General features: G+C 41.7%; 2 protein-coding genes across 5 annotated transcripts in view; both read right to left on the bottom strand.

Annotated features, from left to right (window-relative positions):
- Window positions 1–11,663, bottom strand: part of ARHGEF12 (Rho guanine nucleotide exchange factor 12) — a 148,823-nt gene extending 137,160 nt beyond the window's left edge. Inside the window, 1 exon segment of the mRNA XM_010356998.2 lies at window positions 10,611–11,663. Within this exon segment, the coding sequence (XP_010355300.2) occupies window positions 10,611–10,642 (32 nt within the window). The 5' untranslated portion in view covers window positions 10,643–11,663.
- Window positions 11,664–14,431: 2,768 nt separating this feature from the next.
- TLCD5 (TLC domain containing 5) lies at window positions 14,432–22,558 on the bottom strand. Of its 4 annotated transcripts, XM_010356993.2 has the most exons (4): window positions 22,319–22,416; window positions 20,064–20,582; window positions 18,041–18,113; window positions 17,174–17,683 (listed from the first exon to the last, which is right to left on the bottom strand). In XM_010356993.2, exons 2-4 carry the CDS (start codon window positions 20,326–20,328, stop codon window positions 17,575–17,577), a joined length of 447 nt encoding a protein of 148 aa, XP_010355295.1. In that variant the 5' UTR covers window positions 20,329–20,582; window positions 22,319–22,416; the 3' UTR covers window positions 17,174–17,574. The 4 variants fall into 4 exon arrangements, with proteins under 4 accessions (XP_030774888.1, XP_010355293.1, XP_010355294.1 ...); XM_010356991.2 differs by having other exon boundaries at window positions 14,439–18,113; window positions 20,064–20,263; window positions 22,319–22,558; XM_010356992.2 differs by having other exon boundaries at window positions 14,439–18,113; window positions 20,064–20,263; window positions 22,333–22,430.
- Window positions 22,559–24,273: the final 1,715 nt, after the last annotated feature.

The following is a 24,273-nucleotide window of genomic DNA, read 5'->3' as shown; positions in this document are numbered from 1 at the left end:
CATCATGTTATATACAATAATTTAATTCCTAAGCTGCACAAATCCTCTTCTGCCACCTCATTGTCACCTGAAAATCTACAAACTGAAGAGAGTATATCTGTTTATTTTGTGTCCCACTGTTTATTACCTAACAACCCCCCGAAAAAGAATGTCCTGTGAAACTGTAATCCTAGATCCATAACAGAATGCCTCATATTCCCTACAACCATGGAAATGACAAACTTACTGGTTATACTGAATGTTAATAAAATCTACGACATCTTGAATCAAAATGGAGGCTTTCAGGCCCTCAAGACAAACTAACGTGAGCAGCTGAAAGTGGCATTAATGATTTCTACACTAAAATTAGATAGATGAATTTCTTTACTTTTATATCATCTTAGAGATCATCTTAAAGATATGATAGATCCTTTCTCCGCAGAGCAAATGGCATGGGTGAACACAGGATTTTTATAAATGATTCTGATGTTCTTCTCCAAAGAAAATAACATCACCGAGAGCTCCCAGAAGACTTGGAGCCATTAAGAGCTGGGATTCCTTTCAATTGGCATCATTCCAACAGAGGCTCAGTGAGAAATGAAACCTCTGCAAATCAAATCTGTTGCAATGTTATTTTTTCCAGAGGTTAATTACCTGCTTCTGCTACACACACACACACACACACACAGAGAGAGAGAGAGAGAGAGAGAGAGAGAGAGAGAGAGAGAGGAGAGGCTGGAAAAGTAGATGACATTCTGTTGTAAGTCTCCTCCAGAAATACTCAAAATGAAATCAAAACAAGGTCGGGCTGTCAAATTCTAGATACACTCTATTAACGTGCTCTGCTGCTTGATACCTGTCAGTCTATAGTACTATTACCTCAAACTATCAGACAGTAATAATTTACTATAAGAAGTCACATTTTCAGACTTTATCTCTTAAAAATACTTAGTGAAATACTTGTTACTTAGTGAGATACTTGTAAGTGAAATTATAGTATCCAAAAACTGCTTCAAAATAATCCAGTGAGGAGGGGGGAAAGAAAACAGATAAACCAAGATGGTCCATACATTGTTAACAGCTGAAGTAATGAAGGGAACATGGAGGTTAATGACACCATTCTCTGTACTTTTGTTTATGTTTGAATTTCCCACTTAAAAAAAAAAAAAAAAAAAAAAACTTTCAAGGACTCCAAATAACCCATTTAACAAGCATTTACTGAACTTGTTGATGTAGACTATATTATTCTTCCAAATTATTTAACTTCCACTTTCCTTAAGAGGTTTATACAGCCTTATCTGTTATCATGCAACTTGCAATGCCACCTGTGGAAGGACTATATACATCCCTACCCCACTGACAGTGAGCTCTGACCATATGACTTGCTTTGGCCACGGACATGTGAGCTGATGTGACATACACCATGACTGAGTGAAAGCTTTAAGAGCCATTGTATGTCTGCATCTGTTTTTTTACTCTTTCCCTCATCCTCAATAATGGCACAGCCCAGACAGGGGATGCTCCTTGAGCCAGGGTTCCAAAATAAGAAACGTGAAGCAATGCTGCAGTCAATCCACAGACGACAAGGTGTAACAAAAGCAAGAAGAAAAGCAGTGTTGCAAGCCACTGAAATTTCATAGTGTTGCTATAGCAGCATAACCTAGCAAAAGCTGACAGATACACTTATTATGGAGTAGGTGCAAAAAATAAAATTATAGGCTGGTATATTTTTTAAATGTTTCAGAAGATAAACCAAAAAAATTTAACTACTGTTACCTATGAGGAGAGGGTATGAAAACTAACAGGTGTGTAGGAATACTTTTTTTATACCATTACATATGATTTGAATTTTGTGTGTGTGTATGTGTGTGTGTGTACGTGCTTAACCTGAGCAGCAGCATCTGGGTAGTTGGATCATTTGGGCCGTTTATTTTTCTTCCTTCTGCTTTTCAGTATTGAAAAATAAAAATATAATAAGCCTACCGATAATTACTTAAAAACGAAGAACTATTCTTATACCCTTGAAGAACTCAAGTATTAGCTACAATTTAGCTTTAGATAAAGCCTCTCCCTGCCCCCATTCATTGTTAATTTTTTTAATGTCCAAGGCTAAATACTGTGTGTGTGTGTGTGTGTGTGTGTGTGTGTGTGTGTGTGTGTGTGTATAGATATAGGAGTATGTCATACGCATTTCTATCAGTTTGCTCAATTTCGGGTTTCAGCAAAGCAATACAGTGTTTTGTATATGGATGGTACAGTTACTAATTTCAAAGGAAATCCTCACAATTTCATTATTTTAGTATGCCAGTTAAACTGGCAAAGAAGTTTGCTCTAGTCAGGGTTGTCCAAGAGAGAGAATACAGTCATGGGTCCTTAGCTTCTGTTTCTGGTTGGGCCAGTAAAGCCCCTTCCTCATCCCTCTTTTCCATTTTATCACTAGAGACAGAAACTAGAAACCATGGCTTCAGGCTGCTGAAAGCCTAAAACAAAACAAAACAGAAGAACAACAGCAAAATAAGGCAGGTTGGACAAGCTTGCTAGGTGTCAAGTTTGGTAAATATGCCTTAACCAGTACTAGAGCAAGGAATCTATTAAGGAAACTCTTATAGGGTAAAATTATAAAGGAGCATTGAAAGAAGGGGAAAAATTCTAATCATGACTCTTGTGATAAAACAACACTTGAATGGTTACAGAAATCAAGTTTGATAGAATAACACTTCACTACACGAACATGTTTTAACTTCAAGAGAGCAGTATCTGAACATAGCAGTAACCTGCAAATGACTAAGAACATGTCTGCACTTTTCATCCCAGGATCTCAAAGCACTTCACAAACATTAATTTAACTCCCGTATCAGCTGAGAGGTAGTGATATAATAATACATCATTATAACCATCTATCCTGCCAATACAAAATATTTCAATACCTCTTCAGCAGCATTTGCCCTGAGAAGGTCTTGCTAAACAGCCAATAAAACAGGAAATAGGCTGACAGTGCATGTGCCACCAACAATCTCTGAAAAGATCAGACCTTCACCCACAAGAACCACTTCCTCTGAGTAAACCACAGAGACCGTACTGGGCAAACCACAACATATCGGCGTGTGTCTGGAACATAGGCAGATAACCCGTCTAAAATCTATGGAAGGATATGTCTAAGCACCTTCACAAGATTTCTTGTGTATTAAGTGTATTTGGGGTATCTGTTACTCTTCTGGACAACATATAGCCACTTTCGGCATTACAAGATCAATTTCAGGTATCAGTCCTTCAGAGGCTGATGAAGTCTCCAGTTTGTTGTTTTTTGTTTGTTTTGTTTTGAGACAGAGTCTTGCTCTGTCATCCAGGTAGGAATGTAGTGACGCAATCTTGGCTAACTGCAACCTCCACCTCCCGGGTTCAAGTGATTCTCCTGTCTCAGCCACCCGAGTAGCTGGGATTACAAGCATGTGCCACCTTGTCCGGCTCATTTTTGTATTTTTCAAAGAGACAGGGTTTCACCATGCTGGCCAGGCTGGTCTTGAACTCCTGACCTCAAGTGATCTGCTTGCCTCGGCCTCCCAAAGTGCTGGGATTTACAGGCGTGAGCCACTGCACCTGGCCAGTTTTTCTACAACAAAATAATCTACATTTTTTGAATCCACAAAAGAGCTACAAAGTCCTCTTTGATCTTTTGAGTGTATGAATGTAAAATCAACATTTATATGTAATATTTGACAAAAACTGTAGTATCAGAACATAGCTTTAAATGACTCTAATGTGTTATATAACACCAAAAGAAAAAGCAGTGTGACAAGCAGCTAATTGAAAGCATTAACTAAAACCAGCCTTTCTTATATAGTTCCAGTTTCTGCATGAATTGTTACTTGCAGTCCAAGACAGGAAACCTACTTTTCATTGGCCAGTCGATTTGCTTGTCTTTAGACACTGAGAAGCCACCCAGGCCTGTCATGTGACTATGATCTCAAAAACCAGGACTCAGCATTTGAATTAGTAAAAGATCCCGTTTTGGTATGAATCTGAACTGCATTGGTCCATGCTAATTTAAGAGGTAAAGTTAGCGTATTTTTTCTTTTACTAAAAGTCAACAATATATGCTCAGGTAATTTAGACACAGCCTCTGTCCAGGCACTAGCTTCATAGGCTTCTATTGGAGTTAGAAGCTGCCTTACAGTGGTCTTTCCTATATGACTATCTTGATGATTCCAGATATTCTAAGTTAAAAAAGTAAAATGCTCTAAATTTGGCATGTTTGCAAATTTTAATATTACCAAAATACAAAATATTAATATTAGCAAAATACAAAACAAGGACATCTATTTCAATAATTTGAAACTAAATTAGTACCAAAGAAAATATGCTAATAAAATATTCAAAAGGTCTACAGTCTTATAGATTTTATAATAATCTAAAGATGCACTTTTTCTATTACTGTGTCTTGTCATTAACAATTCTTGTAAATACAACAGCAAGAAAGTAAAATATTTCAATTTTCACAATATCCATTTTACTGAAAAAAATACTGCTAAGCATTGCTATTTCACTAATACGTGGAAATAAGAGGAGACAAAACAATAAGGTAAAAATAAACCAAACAATGAGGAATGTTTCGACCTACAATTTAAGATAATGGACTGGAAAACCACTAGAAAAAAATAAGAAACTTTCTGATGTATTTCATCATATTGCAACAAGATGATTTTCAAACAAAAGTGGCTAACATTATTTCTATACCCTACCCTTTTGTCATAGAATTCATAACATTTGTTACACTGAGGTACTCATATTTGAAAGAATCGCTTTGTAAAAAGCCTTTTAGAACATGAGTAATTGCTTAATTAGTTGATTTGGGTAATCATGCTGTTTGTATAAATTTGTTTCATTTGACTGTGACATATCTCGTATCCATTCTAAAGACTATCTAAAATAAAATTGAATCAACATGACCTTGAGAATCTCTTTACCCATATTTTTGCACTAGGAGAGCAACTGAGAAAAAAGCTAATAAAATATTAAGAGAAACAAGTTGATTTTTAGACAATGGATCAACAGAAAGTATACAGCTTGGCTAAGCAAAGAGTAAGGGAAGGGGACCGGAAAGCATAATGAATAACCGTCTGAAACATTTAGAATTATACCATACAAACATAAAATGGGAGGAGAGCATTATTTAGCCTGGTACAGCAAGTACATACAAGTAACAGGACAACTGAAAAGAAAAGTTAGACCCAAAGATCAGGAAAAACTTCCTGACAGCAAGATCTATCAGATTGTGCTTCAGTCTCCTGAGGAAGTGACAAAAGCTTTATCCTCAAGAGATATTTAAAATTAGAATGGGTAAGGTACTAGAAAGTATGCTGTAAGAGAAAAATTCAACTGATTTCATCAAGCTGGAGAGTTACTAAAGGAAAAAAGCACAGAAAAATACAGTACAAAGAAAGACAATAATTTAAAATGAAAAAAAAAAAAAAAAAAACACCTTGGGGGACTTGACCAGAAAATCAAGGCTAAAATCTTGGGTCTGTCCTTTCTAGTTGCATAATCTTGACTTAAACTGTATAAGTTAGCTTAAAGTGTAAATGACAGAAACATGATCTGCCCTGTACTGAACTGAAAATATTGTAAATGTTAAAGAATTATACTACCACAGGATATCATTACATACATGATGGTATTTTACTCAAAAGGCGGCAAAAATGTAATTTTGTTGATTTAAAAATTTTAATTCACATGGCACTAATTTGAAAACCTGTAATTATTATAAGGGAAAGGAGCATGTCTTCAAATAAAGCTCAAGAACATCATCAAAACCAAGTTTTCACAGAAGAGACCACAGGAAGTTAAGCTACTATTCTTGAAAATGTGTCATGGTCAACTTCTAGGAAACAAGAAATTATATAAGAAACATTTCTAATAATCTCAGACAACCATGATACAAAAGAGTCCCTTCAATTCCCTGGGAACCAGTATGTTATCTTGCTGTTTCTGTGACCCATATCAGTTTGGGAAGCAATTCACTCCCACCTCTGGATGACATTTAGAAGAGGCAACCACATATGTATAATGAAATATTTTCCAACTGTTTTCCCTGGAATCGCAATGCTCCACAGAAAAATGTATAAAATTCACCATTTACAGATTCCATGAATGTTCACCTCAAATTTCATTTCTTAAAATAGAAACTCAAACTTAGTTAAAAAAACAACAGCAACAACAAAAAAACCGCTGGGCTCGATGGCTCAAGCCTATAATTCCAGCACTTTGGGAGGCCAAGGCAGGTGGATCACCTAAGGTCAGGAGTTTAAGACCAGCCTGGCCAACGTGGTGAAACCCTGTCTCTACTAAAAATACAAAAATTAGCCGGACGTGGTGGTGGGCGCCTGTAATCCCAGCTACTCGGGAGGCTGAGGCAGGAGAATCGCTTGAACCTGGGAGGCGGAGGTTGCAGTGAGGAGAGATCACGCCACTGCACTCCACCTTGGGTGACAGAGCAAGACTTAAAAAAAAAAAACAAAAAAAACCCTACATGTTAACTCAATGATATATACATGTTAACAACTGGAAACCACCAATGTGTTAAGTGGTATTCCAAGGTTAACATATTTTTGTAATGATTTCAAATAAAGCTTCTCTTGTCACCTCACTGAATATGAGCGTCATATAAATATACCATTAATCAGGAAGATTACAACACTGTACTTTCAAAAAAAAGTTACTTTAGAATCTGCATGTTGACTCATGTAAAACTGTGCAAGTGAATGTACTATTGCATACTTTTATGACTCAAGATTTTATACTGAACTAAAAAGGCAAAGATAAAACTGAATACAAAACACTGTGATCTTTAGCCACCATTTCAATTTTGTACTTATCGACTGGCTGACTTTACAAGAAAAGGTTACAAATAATTTCACCTTGCAGAGAGATGACTCATGCAACATTGAAAATAACATATAAACATGAGTAACTCTTTTTTTTTAATCAAAAGCATTATATAGCAATTTTGACAGAAAAAAGTATCATTAATGAAAATGCTAATTACTGGGTACAGGCATATACAGTCACAGGTTTCCACACTCACTTAAAAAATTTGCTTAAGTTAAACAGCTTAAAGCTGAATTCAGTGCTTTAAAAAAATTAAATCAGCCGGGCGCGGTGGCTCAAGCCTGTAATCCCAGCACTTTGGGAGGCCGAAACGGGTGGATCACGAGGTCAGCAGATCAAGACCATCCTGGTTAACACGGTGAAACCCCGTCTCTACTAAAAAAATACAAAAAACTAGCCGGGTGAGGTGGCGGGCGCCTGTAGTCCCAGCTACTCGGGAGGCTGAGGCAGGAGAATGGCGTAAACCCGGGAGGCGGAGCTTGCAGTGAGCTGAGATCAGGCCACTGCACTCCAGCCTGGGCAACAGAGCGAGACTCCGTCTCAAAAAAAAAAAAAAAAAAAAAAAAAAACACATAAATTAAATCAAAAACCTGTCTTTATCTATAAATCAAAAACTACAAAATTCATAAGCCCTAGCCAAAACAAAGTCCATTTATTTCAAGGAAGAACCTTATAACTTTCCTACCTGTACTGTCCCTGAAAATTCAATGTTACAGACACTGGCCTGAAATCATTTACTGAGTCTACTGAAAGGGCATTCTCTCCTCTCTACTTCTCAGAAGAAACTCCAATTGCTATAGGACCCCTAAATTATCAGGGATACAAGAAAGACATGTAGGAGGACTGGAAACAATTGGGATATATTTTAAGACTGAATGCAGCAATCAATGCAGACTAAAAAGCAGCAATCAGACATTTCTACACTTGTCAAGTGCTCATTCTAAATGATGAAAACTACAGACTCCAGGGCTCATAAATTGCTTAGAATTTTTTAAAAAGCTGTTTGGATATACTACATAGAAGTAACAGCTACCATGAACATAGTTTGAGTTCAAAGTTTTTTAAAAAGTTCGAGTTTTAGGTTTTAAGAAAACGGGTGCGGAATGGGGAGTAAAAGATGAAGGGAAAGAGAAGAGAGCAAGCAAAATGTGTTGATTTAACTGCAAAATAATAACAGGATGTAACAGAGTTCTAAGTATCCAAAGTGACCAATCAGAGCCTAAACATAGCTGAATTCCATCCCAGCCCCAGCACGTCCCTAACACAAGAATAAAACCCTTATCTTGTTCAGCCATGTGTCGCCTGCCACAAACTGCAAAACAGAACAACGCCCAAAACCAGCTAGTCTGATTTCAACTGAGGACAGACAGACTCTGTAGTCAGAAGCACCACAATGAAAGAACTCTAACTCACACAGCTGGCCTGGTGGTTCTGCACACTCTACCAAACAAAGCCATACCACATACAGCACTTGAAACTTGAAAGGATGTCTATCTAAAAAGCTGCACTGGCGCTGTTAATTTTCCAATAGCTCTAGAATCAGCAAAATATACCTACAGTAAGAGTTAGACACTGCAAAAAAAAGGATGAGGTACGGCTGAGACAAAGCTAGAAACTATTATATACTCATAACTTTGTTAAGATACCTTGGCAGAGAAATACTACTAAACCAGTACCTCCAGATTTCACCACAACATATATTCAAATTAGGAACAACCACTATCTTAACAGCAAACAGATGCTTTATATTTACAAAATATATTTAAATGTGGTCAAATAAGAATAATTCTTAATAAAAAAAGACCCTAGTAAAAAAAATTCCTACGAAACAGGTCTCAGTAGTGCTTATTAATTGGCTTTCCAAGATTTTTTTCTTTAAAAACAAACAAAAAAAAAATGTAGAATTAGGCAGCAGCACCTGAACCTGTTCAAAAAACATTAATGCCCAAACCAATCTGCAGATTAATCTTACAATATTCATTTCGTAATCTCTTGTGCCTAGCATAGTGCCTGGCAAAAAAAAAAAAAAAAAACAGGCTTTCAACAATTTCATCCTTATTGAATGTTTATATGCCATCTAAGTTATAAAGAAGATAGAAGTCCCAAGATTCTATTTCCAAGATAACGAGAAGACAAGGAAAATCTCTGAGAAGCAATGCTGAAGAAAAATCGTTACTTGAGGGCTTTTAACTCACTTGTGTGTGGAATGAGTTAGTTCTGTTTCTATAAATTAAACACCTCAGCATCGCAATGAAAACCAACATTACATTAGTTCCTACTAAGACTTTTGTTTACAGGCTCAACAGAAAGAGCCATAATTGAATGAACCAGGAAAACAATTATCCCCACACCCGTAAAAGTGACTTCTCAGAAGTGAAACACCCTGAAAGGGAAAAAATGGGGATAACCAGAAGAAAGCAAGATAAGCATTGTCAATACTTACAGTAAGTGTATTCTTGGAAAAGTTAAAAATTATTTCATTGAAAATGAAAACCCACTTTGAAAAATACACAAAGAGTAAATATAAATACTTTAAATATTTAACGGACTCTTTTAAGTGAACATTCATGTGATGCTGGAAAGCATCAACAGGAAGAGGAAGTTCTGTTTCTGGAGTAGCTGTTATGGTATGATAATGGAATTTGGCCCTTTTAAAATCAACAAATGAGTCTTACAATTGGGTAAAACTCTTATTAGGAAATTAGACTACTTTGTGCAGAAGCACTATTGTTGCACTTTTCATCAAAGAGCTTTGACCCTCTAATTCAGTTACTTTATCTATTTTTTCATGATATAATGATTTGACGATTAACTTAAAAATAAAGCAAGCTGACATTTCGGACTGGCATGCAGTGTCACAATGAAATTGAGAAATGAAATGTGGTCAAGGAATCAATATGCTTTTTATCCCTTGCCCTATAAACAAAAGTAACTTAGGATAAGCAAACTGTACTTCAACCACACACGGTCTAGCTCCATTCGCCACAAACCACCATGCAACACTGGCTAGTGCTATAAAGGACAGACACAGAATTCAACAAATTCAGCTGCGCGCTTATACTATGCTTACGGTCTATATCTCTTAAACGCCAAGTGTTTCCGGAAGATGAAATATTTAAATACAAGAATTAAAAGCAAACCCCATGATTTACCCTCATTTCTTCAGCGCCTGGACATTGCTTCCAGCAAGAACCTGTGATTTACTGGTAATGTCAACATTCTGGAAAGTTATTAGATAATAATTAAACACTGTGCAGGTCAACATCTCAAAGAGATCAAGTTCCCAGGTCACCATGCAGTAGGCTCAACATTAAGTTCACAGGTAGAAATTCCTAAAATGTAATTGTCTTGAGAACCTACTGCAGGACAGGGCTAAAGCTGAGAAATAATACAGGAATACCAAGCCGACTTCAGGCACCGACCTTCACCCAAAATGACCTTCTCCTCTGATTTCCAAACGAGTACACAATCCTAATGCACACTACAGGCGGAAAACCACAATAATGGTTTTGCCTCCCCCTTCTCTGAGAATTGGGAGGGAAGTTTCTCTCCGGAAAAATTACATTTCCAAAAGCCAATCAACTGGATAACTCGGCAGCAACCCCAGGCTAACTGCACTGCTCCGAAACAACCCTCTTTCCTTTGCCTGTCAACTTCGCTGGCCAAAGGCAATCTGCAATCACCGACTCCCCTGCTAGGTCGGACCCGATTCCGGGAGGCCGAGCGAAGGAAGAATTCATACCAACCTGTCGGTGATAGTAGACTGTGTGCCACTCATTGGGGCCCTTGGCGAGAGGTCCTCCTTTTATCCAACTTGCATTTTACAGTAACACCTCCTCCCCACCCCCAGTGCTCTGGGATCAGGCCCAACTCCGTCAGGGACACAGAAGTCCAACTCAAAACTCCATTCAGTCATCTAGACCATCCGATTGGAAGGGGTCAACGGATGCAGGTTGGAGGAAAACAAGTTATCTCCCAAAACAAACTGAGAAAGCCAGGGAGCGAGTCAGTCCAGACTGAGTCGAGCTAGTGAGAAATCCTCCAGAAGGCACAAGGAGAAACTTCCTCAGAGAGAGAAGTCCGCGCGCCGTGGGAAGGGGACCCGGGACTCCCGCCGGGGCTGGGGCGGGATCAGCTCAGGGACGGGTGTCGGCTCCTCCTCTGGAGTCTCGGGGCCTCGAACTCCCTGCCGCGGCAAGGGCCGGGGCCCTCCCTCCCGGCTCTCTATCTGGGGCTGCCGGCTGCTCCTGGCCGCAGCGTTGGCCGCGTCTCCGGCCGTCCCGCGCCGGGCTCGCGCGGTTCCATGTCCCGGGCTCGGGGCTCCTCCTCTGCTCGCCGCCCCCACCAGGCTCCCGGTGCTGGGACGGGCCGTGGGCGCCAGGGGAGGGGTCCCGCGGCCCGAGGTGACAGGGACCCGTGTCTCTCAGCGCCGCGGGCTGCTCCCCATCCCTTTGAGGCCCGGACTCTTCCGCAGTCGCCAGAGGCGGCGGCTACTCCCCGACGCTCCCCGCGAGGGGCGGGAGATGCCCGTCCGGCCTGGCCTGGAAGCCCTGGTCCGGGAGGCGGAGGCGGAGGCGGCGGCTTCTCCCCGCGCAGGGCCGGCTCGCCGGGTTCTAGAGGCCCTCGCGGGAGCGCGCGCAGACAGCGGAGGAGGCCGGCGGCGGTGGGGGCCGCGCAACCGCGGGCGCGCGCGCGGGTTCCGGTTCCGGTTCTGGCTTCCCGGCCCTGGCCGCGTCCGGCGCGAGCTCGAGCTTCCCGTCCCCCGCCGACTTTTTTGGCCCCCTCCCCTCTGACTTCGGGAAGCCGCCTCACCCAGGATCCCTCCGCCGCTCAGGCTTGCGCTCCCGCCCTTGAAGGACGCCTCCGCCGGAGCCCTGTTTGGGGGAGCGAAAAAGTAGTCCTGCGCGGCGGAGGGAAGTGGGACCCGTGCAGCCCCGGGAGGCCCACCCACCTCCCGCGGCGCCTGGGCCCATGAGTGACGAGACGTTCTCTTTCGAGGCCAGTTTGTACTAAGTCTACTTTCACCAGAGATCTCCCGAGAGCGTCCCCCAGATCCCGAGGACATCGTGCCGGGAGGCTCTTTGGAAATTACCAGCCCCCCTTGTCCTGGAAACTTTTATTCCTTAAGGGAATGTACTCTCTCTCCTGTCTTCTGGCTGCAAGCGTTCTGCCAGTGACCGGCCGGCGCCCCTCGCTGCCTCCGCAGACCCCGCTTACCTGGGCACCTGCCGGCTCCGGGGGGAGAGCGCGGGCGGGAGCCGGAGGCGCAGGGCTGAGGGAGAGCAGCTGGGGACTGCAGCCAGGGCTTCTCGGTATAAATATTACTTTTAGGCTGTTTTTGCCTTGGCAAAATGAAATGTGTTATTTGCCAAATTGAGAAGGCATGGTGCTTTCCATGGCGACTTAACAAGCGTGTTGTGGAAAGAAATGGGAGAAGAAAACGAAGTATATTTATCCAGTAGATAGCATTACGGTTCTCCCTGAAGGGTTCCAAACGTTTTTTCGTTTTTTTCCCCTGCTGGGTAGAGAGATTTAGATACCCATCTAGTTTTATGATTGAATAATTCAGTATTATGGCAATTTAGGTACCACGTATAATACAGGTCTTCAGTTCTGCCTGCAAACGTCTAAAGTGGCTATTCCCTTTATCCAACTATTTTCAGACTTTTGAGCGTAAACCTATGTTGGTGGCAAGGAATTTCAGCCATTTTGTGGAATCCAAGTAGCAAATCAAATCTAATAAACAGTGGATGTGGAGAGAGGAAACAATTACCTCTTAACAATGCTGTTGCAAAAAGTCATTCCACAACAGTTCATGAAAGGATCATTATCCCCGAATAGAGGCATGAGCTCACACTGACGTTAGTTAGAACGGGGGGGGGGGGGTGGAAAAAAAAAGGAAAAGATAAACAGAGGCCAGAGACGACTCTTTATTGCTCGATTTTTTAGGTTCAAGGCACAGCCAGCTAATTTTGTAATGTTTATTTTTGGAAAGAATAGAAGCAGATTAGCCAAGGCACTTTCCTAATGATGAGACCAGGACACATTGCCACCTGCTGGTGTATCCTAGCATGACAATTCTACCCTGAAGACTCTTAAATTGAGTGTTTACATGTAACTGGAACGAATCCCATTCATCTATCTCTCTATATATACACACTGACCAAAATGCAAACCTTATTCCCAAACTTAATAAATCTTTCTTAAAAGTATTAAGTATCTTATTTTCCCCTATTCTAATAATGTTACAGTGTTAAGTATCAAATTAATTGAACCCAATGACTCATCAAATCATGCATTTTAAAAATGAGTTCCTCCCTTCCCTTAATACTTGAGGGAAGCCTCAGTACTTAAGCTTCAGGAATAAAACAAACTGGGAAAGTTTCCTAATTCACCTTCTCTTCCTTGCATACAAAACCTCTTGGCAAGCTGCTTTCAAGATCTTTCCAAACTTAAACAGACCCACGGTTCTAGCTGTGAGCAAAGAAGGCATTTTGCTGTGGGAAAGCTTCAGAAGATGGTAAGCAAAAGATTGAATTAAGCAGTGGTTATTCATTCCAGAACTAATTTTTTTAATGATGAAAATCTCTATAGTCACCTACAAAGCATTGATGATTTAAAAAACAAACAAACAAACAACAAAAAAAAAAAACCTGAAAGCCTCTTTAAAGCTGCTGGTAGCTCAACTGTTGTAAAGGCTGTAACTATAGGATGCCTTCAGAAAGTCAAGCCAGTCTAGGTAGAACACACTCCTCAGGGTCAGTATTACTTTACCTAGAAAAAATGGCATTGATGACCCAATCCACTGGACATGCTCTTTGAGGAGGTTTTCCAGTGGGGATTATTCTAAACCACATTCTCATCCTCTTGTCCATTCTTTCAACATGCTTATTAAGTGTCTACTATGCGTCCCAGACTGTTTTAGGCATTGGTAGTACAGTCCTCAAGACAGGGCCTCCAGCTGTCTTCAGACGATGTCTCTGATGTCAACTCACTTGACATCACCATTTTCAAGGCAAGTGTCCAAACAGGTGGCAGAACAAGAAACACATTAAGGCCGGGCGCGGTGGCTCAAGCCTGTAATCCCAGCACTTTGGGAGGCTGAGACGGGTAGATCACGAGGTCAGGAGATCGAGACCATCCTGCGTAACACGGTGAAACCCCGTCTCTACTAAAAATACAAAAAACTAGCCGGGCGAGGTGGCGGGCGCCTGTAGTCCCAGCTACTCGGAGGCTGAGGCAGGAGAATGGCGGGAACCTGGGAGGCGGAGCTTGCAGTGAGCTGAGATCAGGCCACTGCACTCCAGCCTGGGCGACAGAGCGAGACTCCGTCTCAAAAAAAAAAAAAAAAAGAAACACATTAAGGTTCTTCCTCTCTCTTTTGGCAAACTGTTTTCTGTATGTCAATTGTTACTCCCCAAAATGACAAAATAGGGGGAATGATGGATAATGAACAGCAGATTAGTGAAATTCACTAGTAAGTATGAATACAGGTCAACATTTCTACAGGTCAAAAGGCTTTTTTTAACTTCTTGGAAAAACCACCACAAAAATATAAAGCCAGACTCTGGATATATAAAAAGTTGTTTTACTTTTATAAAATTTAGTACAAATCTTATGGAAATATAAATCCTTCTTGAACAGTGTTCGTTATCATTACATAGTAATCCAGTGCAAATGAGTACTTCATTTTGTCTGAGTACACCACACATTCATTAGCCCTTCATTTACCTGTGGTTTCAAAACTTAGCATCATCTTAACTGCTGAGTCATCTTCAGTTCACATTGTTCTCTCAGAAGTTTTTTCATAGTTATTAGTAACAACATCAAGAAAAGCTGAAATGAGGGATTCCCTTCCCCTTACCAATTATTCAGATTTCTCACCATTCAAAAAAATCTACATACAGTCCCATGAAAGTGTTCCCAAAACAATATCTGCAGTCCCTTCATTTCTGAGGAGTAAGAGAGAAAAAGAATTGGTACCACATTAAGCCTGTTCATTTATCTGGTATGGAACAGGTTGCACTGTGCCAAAATTCAAGAGCCAGCTTTTTTTCTGTTTTTTTAAGCTCATGTGCCAAGCCACTCTTTTCTACGAGTCTTGCTAAAATCAGCATTCCCCAGCATCCTACTTTGACTGCAATTTTGTTGGAAAGAAGCTCACCAGCATTTTAGGGGCACTCATCATAGGAAAAAAAAAAGTGGAAATTAAGAAAAAAAACAGGAAGTGGAGATGCTGACAGATTATCTCAATGCCCAGCAAAACTCTTTAACCAAATGACATTCATTTTTAAAGATGCACTGTTAATATGCACTTAAAGTTACTGTTTCCTGAACAGTGATGACTTTACACCATTCCAACCACTCCCTCATGCCTGGTTTCTGTGGCCAAGACCATTTTCCATTTTCAAGACCACTCATGGCTGAGCATGGTGGCTCACACCTGTAATCCCAGCACTTTGGGAAGCTGAGGCGGGCAGGTCATGAAGTCAGGAGTTCGACACCAGCCTGGCCAATATGGTGAAACCCCGTCTCTACTAAAAATACAAAAAGTAGCCAGGCATGATGGCACACGCCTGTAGTCCCAGCTACTTGGGAGGCTGAGGCAGGAGAATCACTTGAACCCAGAAGGCGAAGGTTGCAGTAAGTCGAGATGACTCCACTGCACTCCAGCCCAGGCGACAGAGCAAGACTCCATCTCTAAAAAAAAAAAAAAAAAAAAAAAACCACTCATTACGTTAGATTACCAGTGGCCATGGAATGAACTGACACTTCCTACTGACCAGCCTTGCCTCCAGTAGCACCATATGCTTGCTCACCCACTGAGCTAATCAAACACCATTGACTTAAATAACATGGTAAAAATAAATAATCAATAAATACACAAATAAATACTTCATGTTTTCATAAAAGCCCTACAAGAAAGACCTCCATTAATAAAATGCCACATAATGTCTCTATGAAATATACTACAGGGTATTTCATTCATTCACAATAGGTTTAAACTCAGGCAAAGAAGAAACAAGTAACCTATCCAAATGATCTGGCAAGTGAGTAGCAAAATTAGTTAAAAGAACCCAGGAATTCTTGATTCTTAACCCCTTGTTCTAAGCTTATATTCTTGCTTCTCTTGGAGACTGTCACACTAAGAATTATTTTTTTTTTTCCTTTTAAGACTGGCCTTGTTGTATTAGTTTCTTAATAGAGTGGTACCATTTTATAAAAATAAGAAAAGCAGGAGTACTAAAAGGGAATGTATCTAAAATGAAAAAAAAAAAAAAAATTGACCTCATCCCCCTGAGGCCAGTACACACTTTAAAGTCTTTGGTTCTAGTTTGCAATATGTACAGCAGAGCTGAAATCTAAACTGCCATCTCAAGCACAGTGGAATCCACATGATAAATCCCTATGGAATTTAGTCATAGCCTCAAATGCCTAGGAGATTAATGCACAAAAGCCCTGAGAACTGGCATAGTTTTCCTGGTAGGGCAGAACTCATATAACAGGACTCAGTAAATCTACCCACACTTCATTCATCTCAAATCCAAAGCCCTAACTCTACAGGTTTTGTGCAGAAATGAGTTAACATAGCAGGCCTAAACTGCTATCCTTGGAGAGGCTGATTACAGGGTTGGCCACTGGCCGGCATTTGGGAACTCAGATTTTGGAAGGGCTCCCACCATTAACTGATAAGACTGGCTTACTGTGTCTGAACTGTTTCTGCAAACAATATGGCTTATGCTGAACACCTGCTTTCCTTTTGAAAGTCTTGAATTTTGCTATCTGCCAGGGAAAGACTGCCTAGGTGACCTGTCCTCAGTAAAAACCCTGGCCACTGAGTCTGTAATGACCTTGTCCAGTAGATAGCCCATTCACACGTTTTCACAAATCACTGCTAGGGGAACTAAGCATATCCTGTGTGATTCCATTGGGAGAAACTCTGGAAACTTATGCTTGCTTTACCCTAGACTTTGTCTCAGGTGCCTTTTCCTTTTACCGATTTTTCTTTGAATCTTTTCACTATAATAAATCAAAACTATGAGTAAGACTATATGCTGAGTCCACTGAGTCCTCCTAGAGAATTATGGAAACTGGCAGTGGTCTTGGGCACCTCTGGCACAGTTGGTATAGGTGGTTCAGTAAGTAACGCTCCTCTTTGCTGCCACAGTTTCACTCTCGCCCTCCTACGCCCCTCTGTTTAAGCGGCCCAATTCCCCGATCTAATGTTCAGAATCCCAAAGGCATGTCTCTTTCTGAAAGCCCCTCACTTTACAGTAAATGGGGTAAACTTAGATAAATAGATACATGAAAAGCAGAAATAAGTGTTTATTGAGTTAGTTCTCAAAGAAACAAGAAATAGCACTAATCTTTTTTCAGTTCCTTTCTAAACTGCCTGAACATCAAACCTCCCAGGGACAGGAGGACCCAGGGTCACCACAAATGAAAACAAATGCCAGTTGTACTCACTTCACAGTTCTGACTTATTCCCAACTACCATGGAGTATTCTCACTTTCTACAACTGTGCCACTGTAGAAGTTGGGGTTTTAATACTGATATATGCTCGGCTTGAAGACTGACCAAATTGATCAATAAATTTAGCCCTTTTTTGAAACCTAAGTTTGTTATAAGCATAATTCCATAACAGTCATATTTCCAACCTGGTTCCCATGGCTGACTTAACCCAATCCCTAATCTGGAGCAAGCCTTGGCTAGTGTATTTTGAGATGTCTGTTGTGCTTCAGCTGCCGTTCCTCACTCCGCCTGCTTCTCCAAGCATGGTACTTCTTGATGCTCTTCCTCCATGCAAAGCGCCAGATGCTAAACATGAAACACCAAGACACAGCGTACATCGCTACTCCCCCAGCCTTCACAAACCACTTAGGTGTGGGGGAGACCATTTCACAGAAAAGGAGGCGAGCTCCTACACCAATCCTCACTCCTGTGAACAGAGCCACAAAGAGGAAGTCCACTACATCTCCAGTGAAACTGTGATAGTGTCCTGTTTCCCGGAGAAACCAGCGCATCTGCAGCAAGGGATTGGTAAGCTCACTTCCAAAGAGGACTGCATTGACCTCTGTGCCAGATTCCCCAAGCACAAGGGCCATGATAATGCCCAAGATACTTAATGTGTGATGAGCCAGCATCAAGGTACCCTCAGACTGGAAGTAGATGCACCAGCCCAAGTCGAAGATGAAGTAGCCCAAGGTGAGACACAGGACATGAACTTGGAGAGGTGTATTGGGTGAGCCTGAAATAAACCAAGACGGAAGCAAATTGAGTGACTGGGAATTGTGCTACCTTGCACAGGGATCCTATGTTGTTGTCTTTCAAACCTTACTGAACACTAAAACAAAAACAATGGTAGGCACATGCTTTTTAATGAGGGCCAAAGAAAGACTAAAATATAAAATCTAGGTCTTTATCAAACTAAATGATGTTCAGACCTCAGGAAATGCTGTTCTGATGAATCTGACTTCAGTGAGTTTGCATTCTTCAGTGAACACAGGCAATAATCTGTGTCCTCTCCGTGGAACAGCATAAAATCCAATTATTTTGTTTCTTCAATTAAAATCCTACACATTTTTTTTTTTTTTTTTACCCTGCTAAAGGTTTATTTCCAGACTCTTGGATAATTGTTTCCTGAATGTCAGATTTTTTTTCTCAGCTTAATGGGTTACGTTATTGAACACTCAGTGGCCCTAACCTATCTTGAAAGTAGATTCTGGAGAGGGCCCCAGAAGTTAGTGTGTGCTCATGTCCAGGAACGTAGGTTTTAAGGACCTGACATATTTGAAACCATTTAGAACCTTCATATAAAACACAAAGCTTAACAGTTGCTTTCATCGGTTTGACAGTTTGGGGGGAAAACTCAGAAATTCGGTAAGAGAAGCTAAAGAAATATTTTTAAAAATTATATTCCAGGGGAGTTAAGGGCTGCATTGTGTCCCCCCTCCCCAAATTCATATGCTAAAGCCCTTAACCAGTAGTACCTCAGAATGTGAGTGTATTTGGAAATAGGGCCTTTAAAGAGGTAATCTAGTTAAAATGGGGTAACTAGAGTAATCCAATATGACTGTTATCCTTAAAAGAAGGGATTAGGACACAGATATGCATGCATACACACACACACACACAGAGGGGTGACCATGGAAGGACACAGTGGGAGGGCGGCCATCTACAAGCCAAGGACAGAGGCCTCAGAAGAAAGCAACCCTGCTAACAACTTGAACTTGGACTTGTACCCTCTAGAATTTTAATAAAAATTGCATATTTATGAAAGTAACACTTGTACATCTAGTAACAAAAAGGATAAGGAATATCTCATCCTCTTAACATAGACATGGAAAGATGCTGTCTTTTGAGTAGAATTTTAAGAAAATAAACATCTGGTTAAGCCACCCACTCTGTGGTACTGTGTTATGGCAGCCCCAACCAATTAATACAAGGGGGTAAAATTTTTGCATAGTTGGCTGGGCGCGGTGGCTCACGCCTGTAATCCCAGCACTTTGGGAGGCTGAGGCGGGCGGATCATGAGGTCAGGAGATCGAGACCATCCTGACTAACATGGTGAAACCCCGTTTCTACTAAAAACACAAAAAAAATTAGCCGGGCGTGGGGGCGGGCACCTGTAGTCCCAGCTACTCGGGAGGCTGAGGCAGGAGAACGGCGCGAACCCAGGAGGTGGAGCTTGCAGTGAGCTGAGATTGAGCCACTGCACCCCAGCCTGGGCAACAGAGCAAGACTCCATCTCAAAAAAAAAAAAAATTGCATACTTATGAAAGTAACACTTGTACATCTAGTAACAAATAGGATAAGGAACATCTCATCCTCTTAACATAGACATGGAAAGATGCTGTCTTTTGAGTAGACAGTCAAGTAAAAGTTGCAAGCTGACAACAATATGTGTAATACAGTTCTATTTGTGTCTTTTGGAATATGTTGATACTGGCTTTATGGTTTTTATATTTCTGATTAAATTGTAACAAGCAATTTAAAATTTATTTTACAAGTAGAGAGTTATGAAAAGCAGAAACAAGTGACAAACAATATCAGAGTTAACAATGAAGAAGAATGAGGATTCCAATACAAAATTATAATGGGAATTATTCTTCAATATTGTATAAATTCTGTTTAAAAGTCCCATGCTTCTAAGACTACCCCCAAATCATAAATCCCTAAGGGAAAATCCCCTACCTACCTGGGTGGGTAAAAGGCCATGGGCCATCAATGAAGCCAATATAAGCGGAGAGGCCTATAGAGAGGACTCCATGGGTGAAGGTGACCAGCCGGCAGCTCCACTCATAGCTTCGGTGCTTATTCAGGTGGCAGAAAGAAATATAGAGCGAGAGCCAGCCACACAGGCTGCACAGCACCTGCAGACACAGAGCTAATGCCATCCTGCGATGAAAAGACCAAAACCAGAAAAATAAAGAATGCACCCTAAGAAAACAGCATTGGGTCATTTTGTGTATATGTCCTCATTTCTATTATAGAATAGCTCAAATATATTGCCTTATCTTGTTTTCCTTATCTACACAGCCAAGAATCTTCTATTTAAGTATGGCTGTATTTATAATTCCAAGTTCCTCAGAGATAACATATTAGCAACTGGTGAATGCTGTCAACTGGAAACCAGGAACCCCACTCTGAGCTGGTAGGCTGGCATCACATTTTATGATAAGTAAATGTCAATAATAACCCTCCAGTGATGACTGAGCTTGGGCAATAATACACAAATAATAAAGCACATGTATTAAATAATATCTTTACAGTTCAAAAACCCCAATGAAAAGCACTCATGAAAAAATAGAACACTGCCACTTTGGTTTCTGTGAGAGGTCACATGACACATGGCAGTTTAATGTGGTTTTAAGCTGATACTTAATTCAGCTGAGGTCTGGATTTGGGTCACAGGTTTATCAGTCAAACACAAAACTTGGGATAAACTTAAATATAGAACTATACAAAGAGTCCAGACATCTTGGAGGTTGGGGGGAAATCCTGGCTTTATTCAGTCCTGAAATCCAACCCAAAGATTTGCCAAGAGTGAAGCAGAAGGATTCTAAGGTTCAAGAGGTGGGGAGTTTTTGTTGAGATCTAAAAATATACTTAAGGCAATTATTCAGTTAAAAATGAAATGACGCCAGAAAGCTGTACTGGTGACAAATACGTTAGGACAAGAACAGCTATAACTGAGTCAATTTGGTCACACAGGACCAAAATCTAAAAATGAGCAAGATGTTGTTATTAGTATTCATTAGTTCCTCCATTGAAACGTACAAATAAAAAGTCAAAAACATATCAGATATCTGCTTCATCTCAGCAGAAATTGTCTGCATGGCTATGCGTATTGCTTAACCTTATTCTGACCAGTGAAATAATATCTGTGGAAGTCAATACACAAGCCACTTCCCAAGAATGCTATCCAGAGAGGGTTTCATGAAGGTCAAGGTCTGTACAGCTTTCATCTGAAATCAGATTTTCATTCAAGAAAACAGTACGTGTCCATAATAGACTTGGGTTCCAATTCTGTCTCTGCCCCTAGAGAGACTAGCCATAAGAGTGTGGGCAAATCACTTTAACCTCTAGAACCCCATTTAAAAAAAAAGAAAGAAAAGAAAAGAAAATAAGGAGAAGGAGGAGAAGGAAGGAGAGGAAGGGAAAGGAAAGAAAGAGACTAGGACTGGAGAACTCTACAGTCCGGTCCAGTTCTGACATGGAGTTCTGAAATAAACTTTGTAAAATATCAAGGCCAATTCTCAGAGTAAGGGCCAGAAATACAAAGTATCCCGCGTGAAGAGAACTGCCCTCCCCTATCTCCTTCTAAAGGCCAGGGTCACTGGCCAGTAATGCGGATCAGCTCATTTGGATATGCCTATTAGTATTTTTAGAGTCCTCTTCTCTGAATCCTAATTCCTTGGCAGAACAGAGAAAACAGTAGCCCATTTACAAACACTTAAATAAAAGAACAGACATTCGTAAATGGCAGACACAACTCTATGACCCTGGGAACTCCCTGTGTGGGTTTCGGCTTTTTGCTCTTGGTTTTTGCCAAAGAACGGAAGGGCATTTGGAAGGCCATCGCCGCTCAAAGGTCCAAGGCTCCTCTCCTGGTTTCTCCGGTTCCAGGGCCAGGCTGGCGAGCAGGAGCCTTGGAGCTGGCGTGGCTGGTGGTGAGCGCGGGTCCCGGGGCCTCGCAGGGACGGCGATCGCATCTCCGCGCCGCGGTGCCTGCGACGCTCGGCCACGCCCGGACCAAGAGCCGGAGCCAGGCACCGTTATCCCCGCATCCGGCTGCGCCGCAGGTTGGCGCAGGAAGGCCTCGGGCGCCCGAGGCAGGAGGAGGCCCGCTCCCCTTCGGAGGCCAGCCCGGGCCCTCTGCTGCCTCCTTCCCCAGTGGGCCGCGCGGACCCGGTGCCCACCCCGGCCCGGCGGTTCGCGCCGCGCGGTTACCTGGCGGAGCGTACCGGGAAGCCTCGGGCGCCCGGGCGCCCGCAGCTCCGGGCCCGGATCGAGGGAACAGGAAGCGGAGGAACCAGAGGGGGAGGACGAGGCTGTGACGGAGGCGGAGGAGGAGCCGGGGGTCTGGGGGCACCTGCTGGCTGGGAGGATGGAGCGCAGAGCCGAAGCCGGGCCACCGACGTTCCGAAAGCGCGCGGGAGGGTTCTCCTTCTCTGGCGGGGGAGTCAAGAGGGATCTGGCGGTGACGTGAGACCTGCAGGTCGCTGCTCTTGTATAGCTGTTATTGTTTGTTTAAATCATTACCCATTTCTCCCCTCCCCTCAATGGGACAGCTCATCCAATCAATTTATCGAGTACCTACTAAGTGCTTGCAGCCTGACTAGGCATTGTGGGGGATGTAAGACTTCGTTCTCGCCCGTGTGCTTGAATTTAAGTCGTGAAACAGGAACTGATGAGCAGGAAAGTGCTCAGGCCTGAGAATTAGAAGTTACAGTATTCCAGTGTCAGCCCTGTCACCAACTTGGCAGTAAAGCATAAGGCTTGAGAGTGAACCTTGCTTGGTATGTCTTTGGGCAAGTTACTTTTCTGTTGCCTCCCTTTCCTCGGTCCTCAGAATGGGGATAGTAATAACACCTATCTCATAAGGTTATTTTGAGAATTTTTAAATATTACGTATGTAAAGTGCTTTGAACAATGACTGGCACATGAAAGTCACTACATGAAGGCCAACTGTTGTATTTCACGTTTGGTAAATCCTTTTCTTCTCTGGTTCTATTTTAATACCGAGCAGAGTAAGTTTGAGCGATAAGAATGGAGGCTCGAATGGGATAAAGACGATGTCTGCCTTGATTGATCAGGACAGGCAATCCTGGGTGCTGAGGAACATAGACATTCTCAAAAGGAGAAGACCGTTAGCAGATATGTGAGTGTTTAGACCATGCCTGGGGAATAGTAAATATTCTAGTTTTGGTCATTTATCTTACCAACCCCTCAAAGGCAAGGATGACACTGGTTTCATCTTTGTTTCTGTAGGACCTAGCATGAGGCAGGTACAATAAATGTTTGTGTGTTGAATTGATGTGAAATGAGTCTGGAAAACTATTTTGGAAGCATATCACAGTTCCTAAAGTGTGTCGATCATCTGTGCCACTTGGGAAGTGTTTTCAAATACCCTGTGCAGGCTGTACCTTGAATATTATGATTTAGTAGGTTTGGTATAGGGTTCAAGGATCTGTATTTTTTTTAAACCTGCCCAGAAGTCATTCAGATGATCACATTTGACAACCATTGCTGTTAGAGTCTTTAAATGCCTCTGATGCCAGCCTAAGATGCCAGGCTGAAATATCTTATGTGGAAGCCCATGATGTTATTGAACAAGGGAATCATATTATCATGCTCTCCAAGCCCTTGCTAGTCCAAGTGTGGTCTATGGACCAGCAAAATCTGCATCACCTTGGAGTTCATCAGAGACTCAGAATCTCAGAACCTAACCCCGGACCTACCAAACATCTGCATTTTAACAAGTTCCCCAGTGATTCTTATACACATTTGGGCCGTAGTTCTTAACCTTGATAGCATGGTAGAATCACTTGGGAACTAAAATCCTAATACCCAGGCCACACTCTGAAAAAAGTAAATCAGAATCTCTGTGTGGATATCAATCATTTTAAAAGCTCCCTGGGTGATTCCAGTGTGCAACCAAAGTTGAGAACCCCAGCTCTAGCAATACTCAATTAAAATCAGTGTAAGATGAATTGGAGAAGGCCTGTTACACATGTGTTGGGATAGACTGGATAACAGGTAATGATAGTCTGGAGAAGTAAAACATGGAAGGATCCACTTCACTGAATGGAGAGTGTGCAGAGCTCAACCTCTTCCCCCATTTGTTTTTGTTGCAGTATTTTTTTTTTTCTAGCATCTGATTCTGGACTTTCTTCCTGCTGCCA

This window comes from Rhinopithecus roxellana, chromosome 15 (genome assembly GCF_007565055.1).
Source record: "Rhinopithecus roxellana isolate Shanxi Qingling chromosome 15, ASM756505v1, whole genome shotgun sequence".
In the NCBI taxonomy this organism is placed as follows: Eukaryota; Metazoa; Chordata; class Mammalia; order Primates; family Cercopithecidae; genus Rhinopithecus; species Rhinopithecus roxellana.
This window is presented reverse-complemented; position numbering and strand designations above follow the sequence as displayed.

Coding starts and splice junctions, on each gene's coding strand:
- TLCD5 (XM_030919028.1), bottom strand. CDS start 20,328: ATGACCCAATGCTGTTTTCTTAGGGTGCATTCTTTATTTTTCTGGTTT. Junction 18,114..20,063: donor ATGGCCTTTTACCCACCCAG/GTAGGTAGGGGA, acceptor GGTTTATTTCAG/GCTCACCCAATACACCTCTC.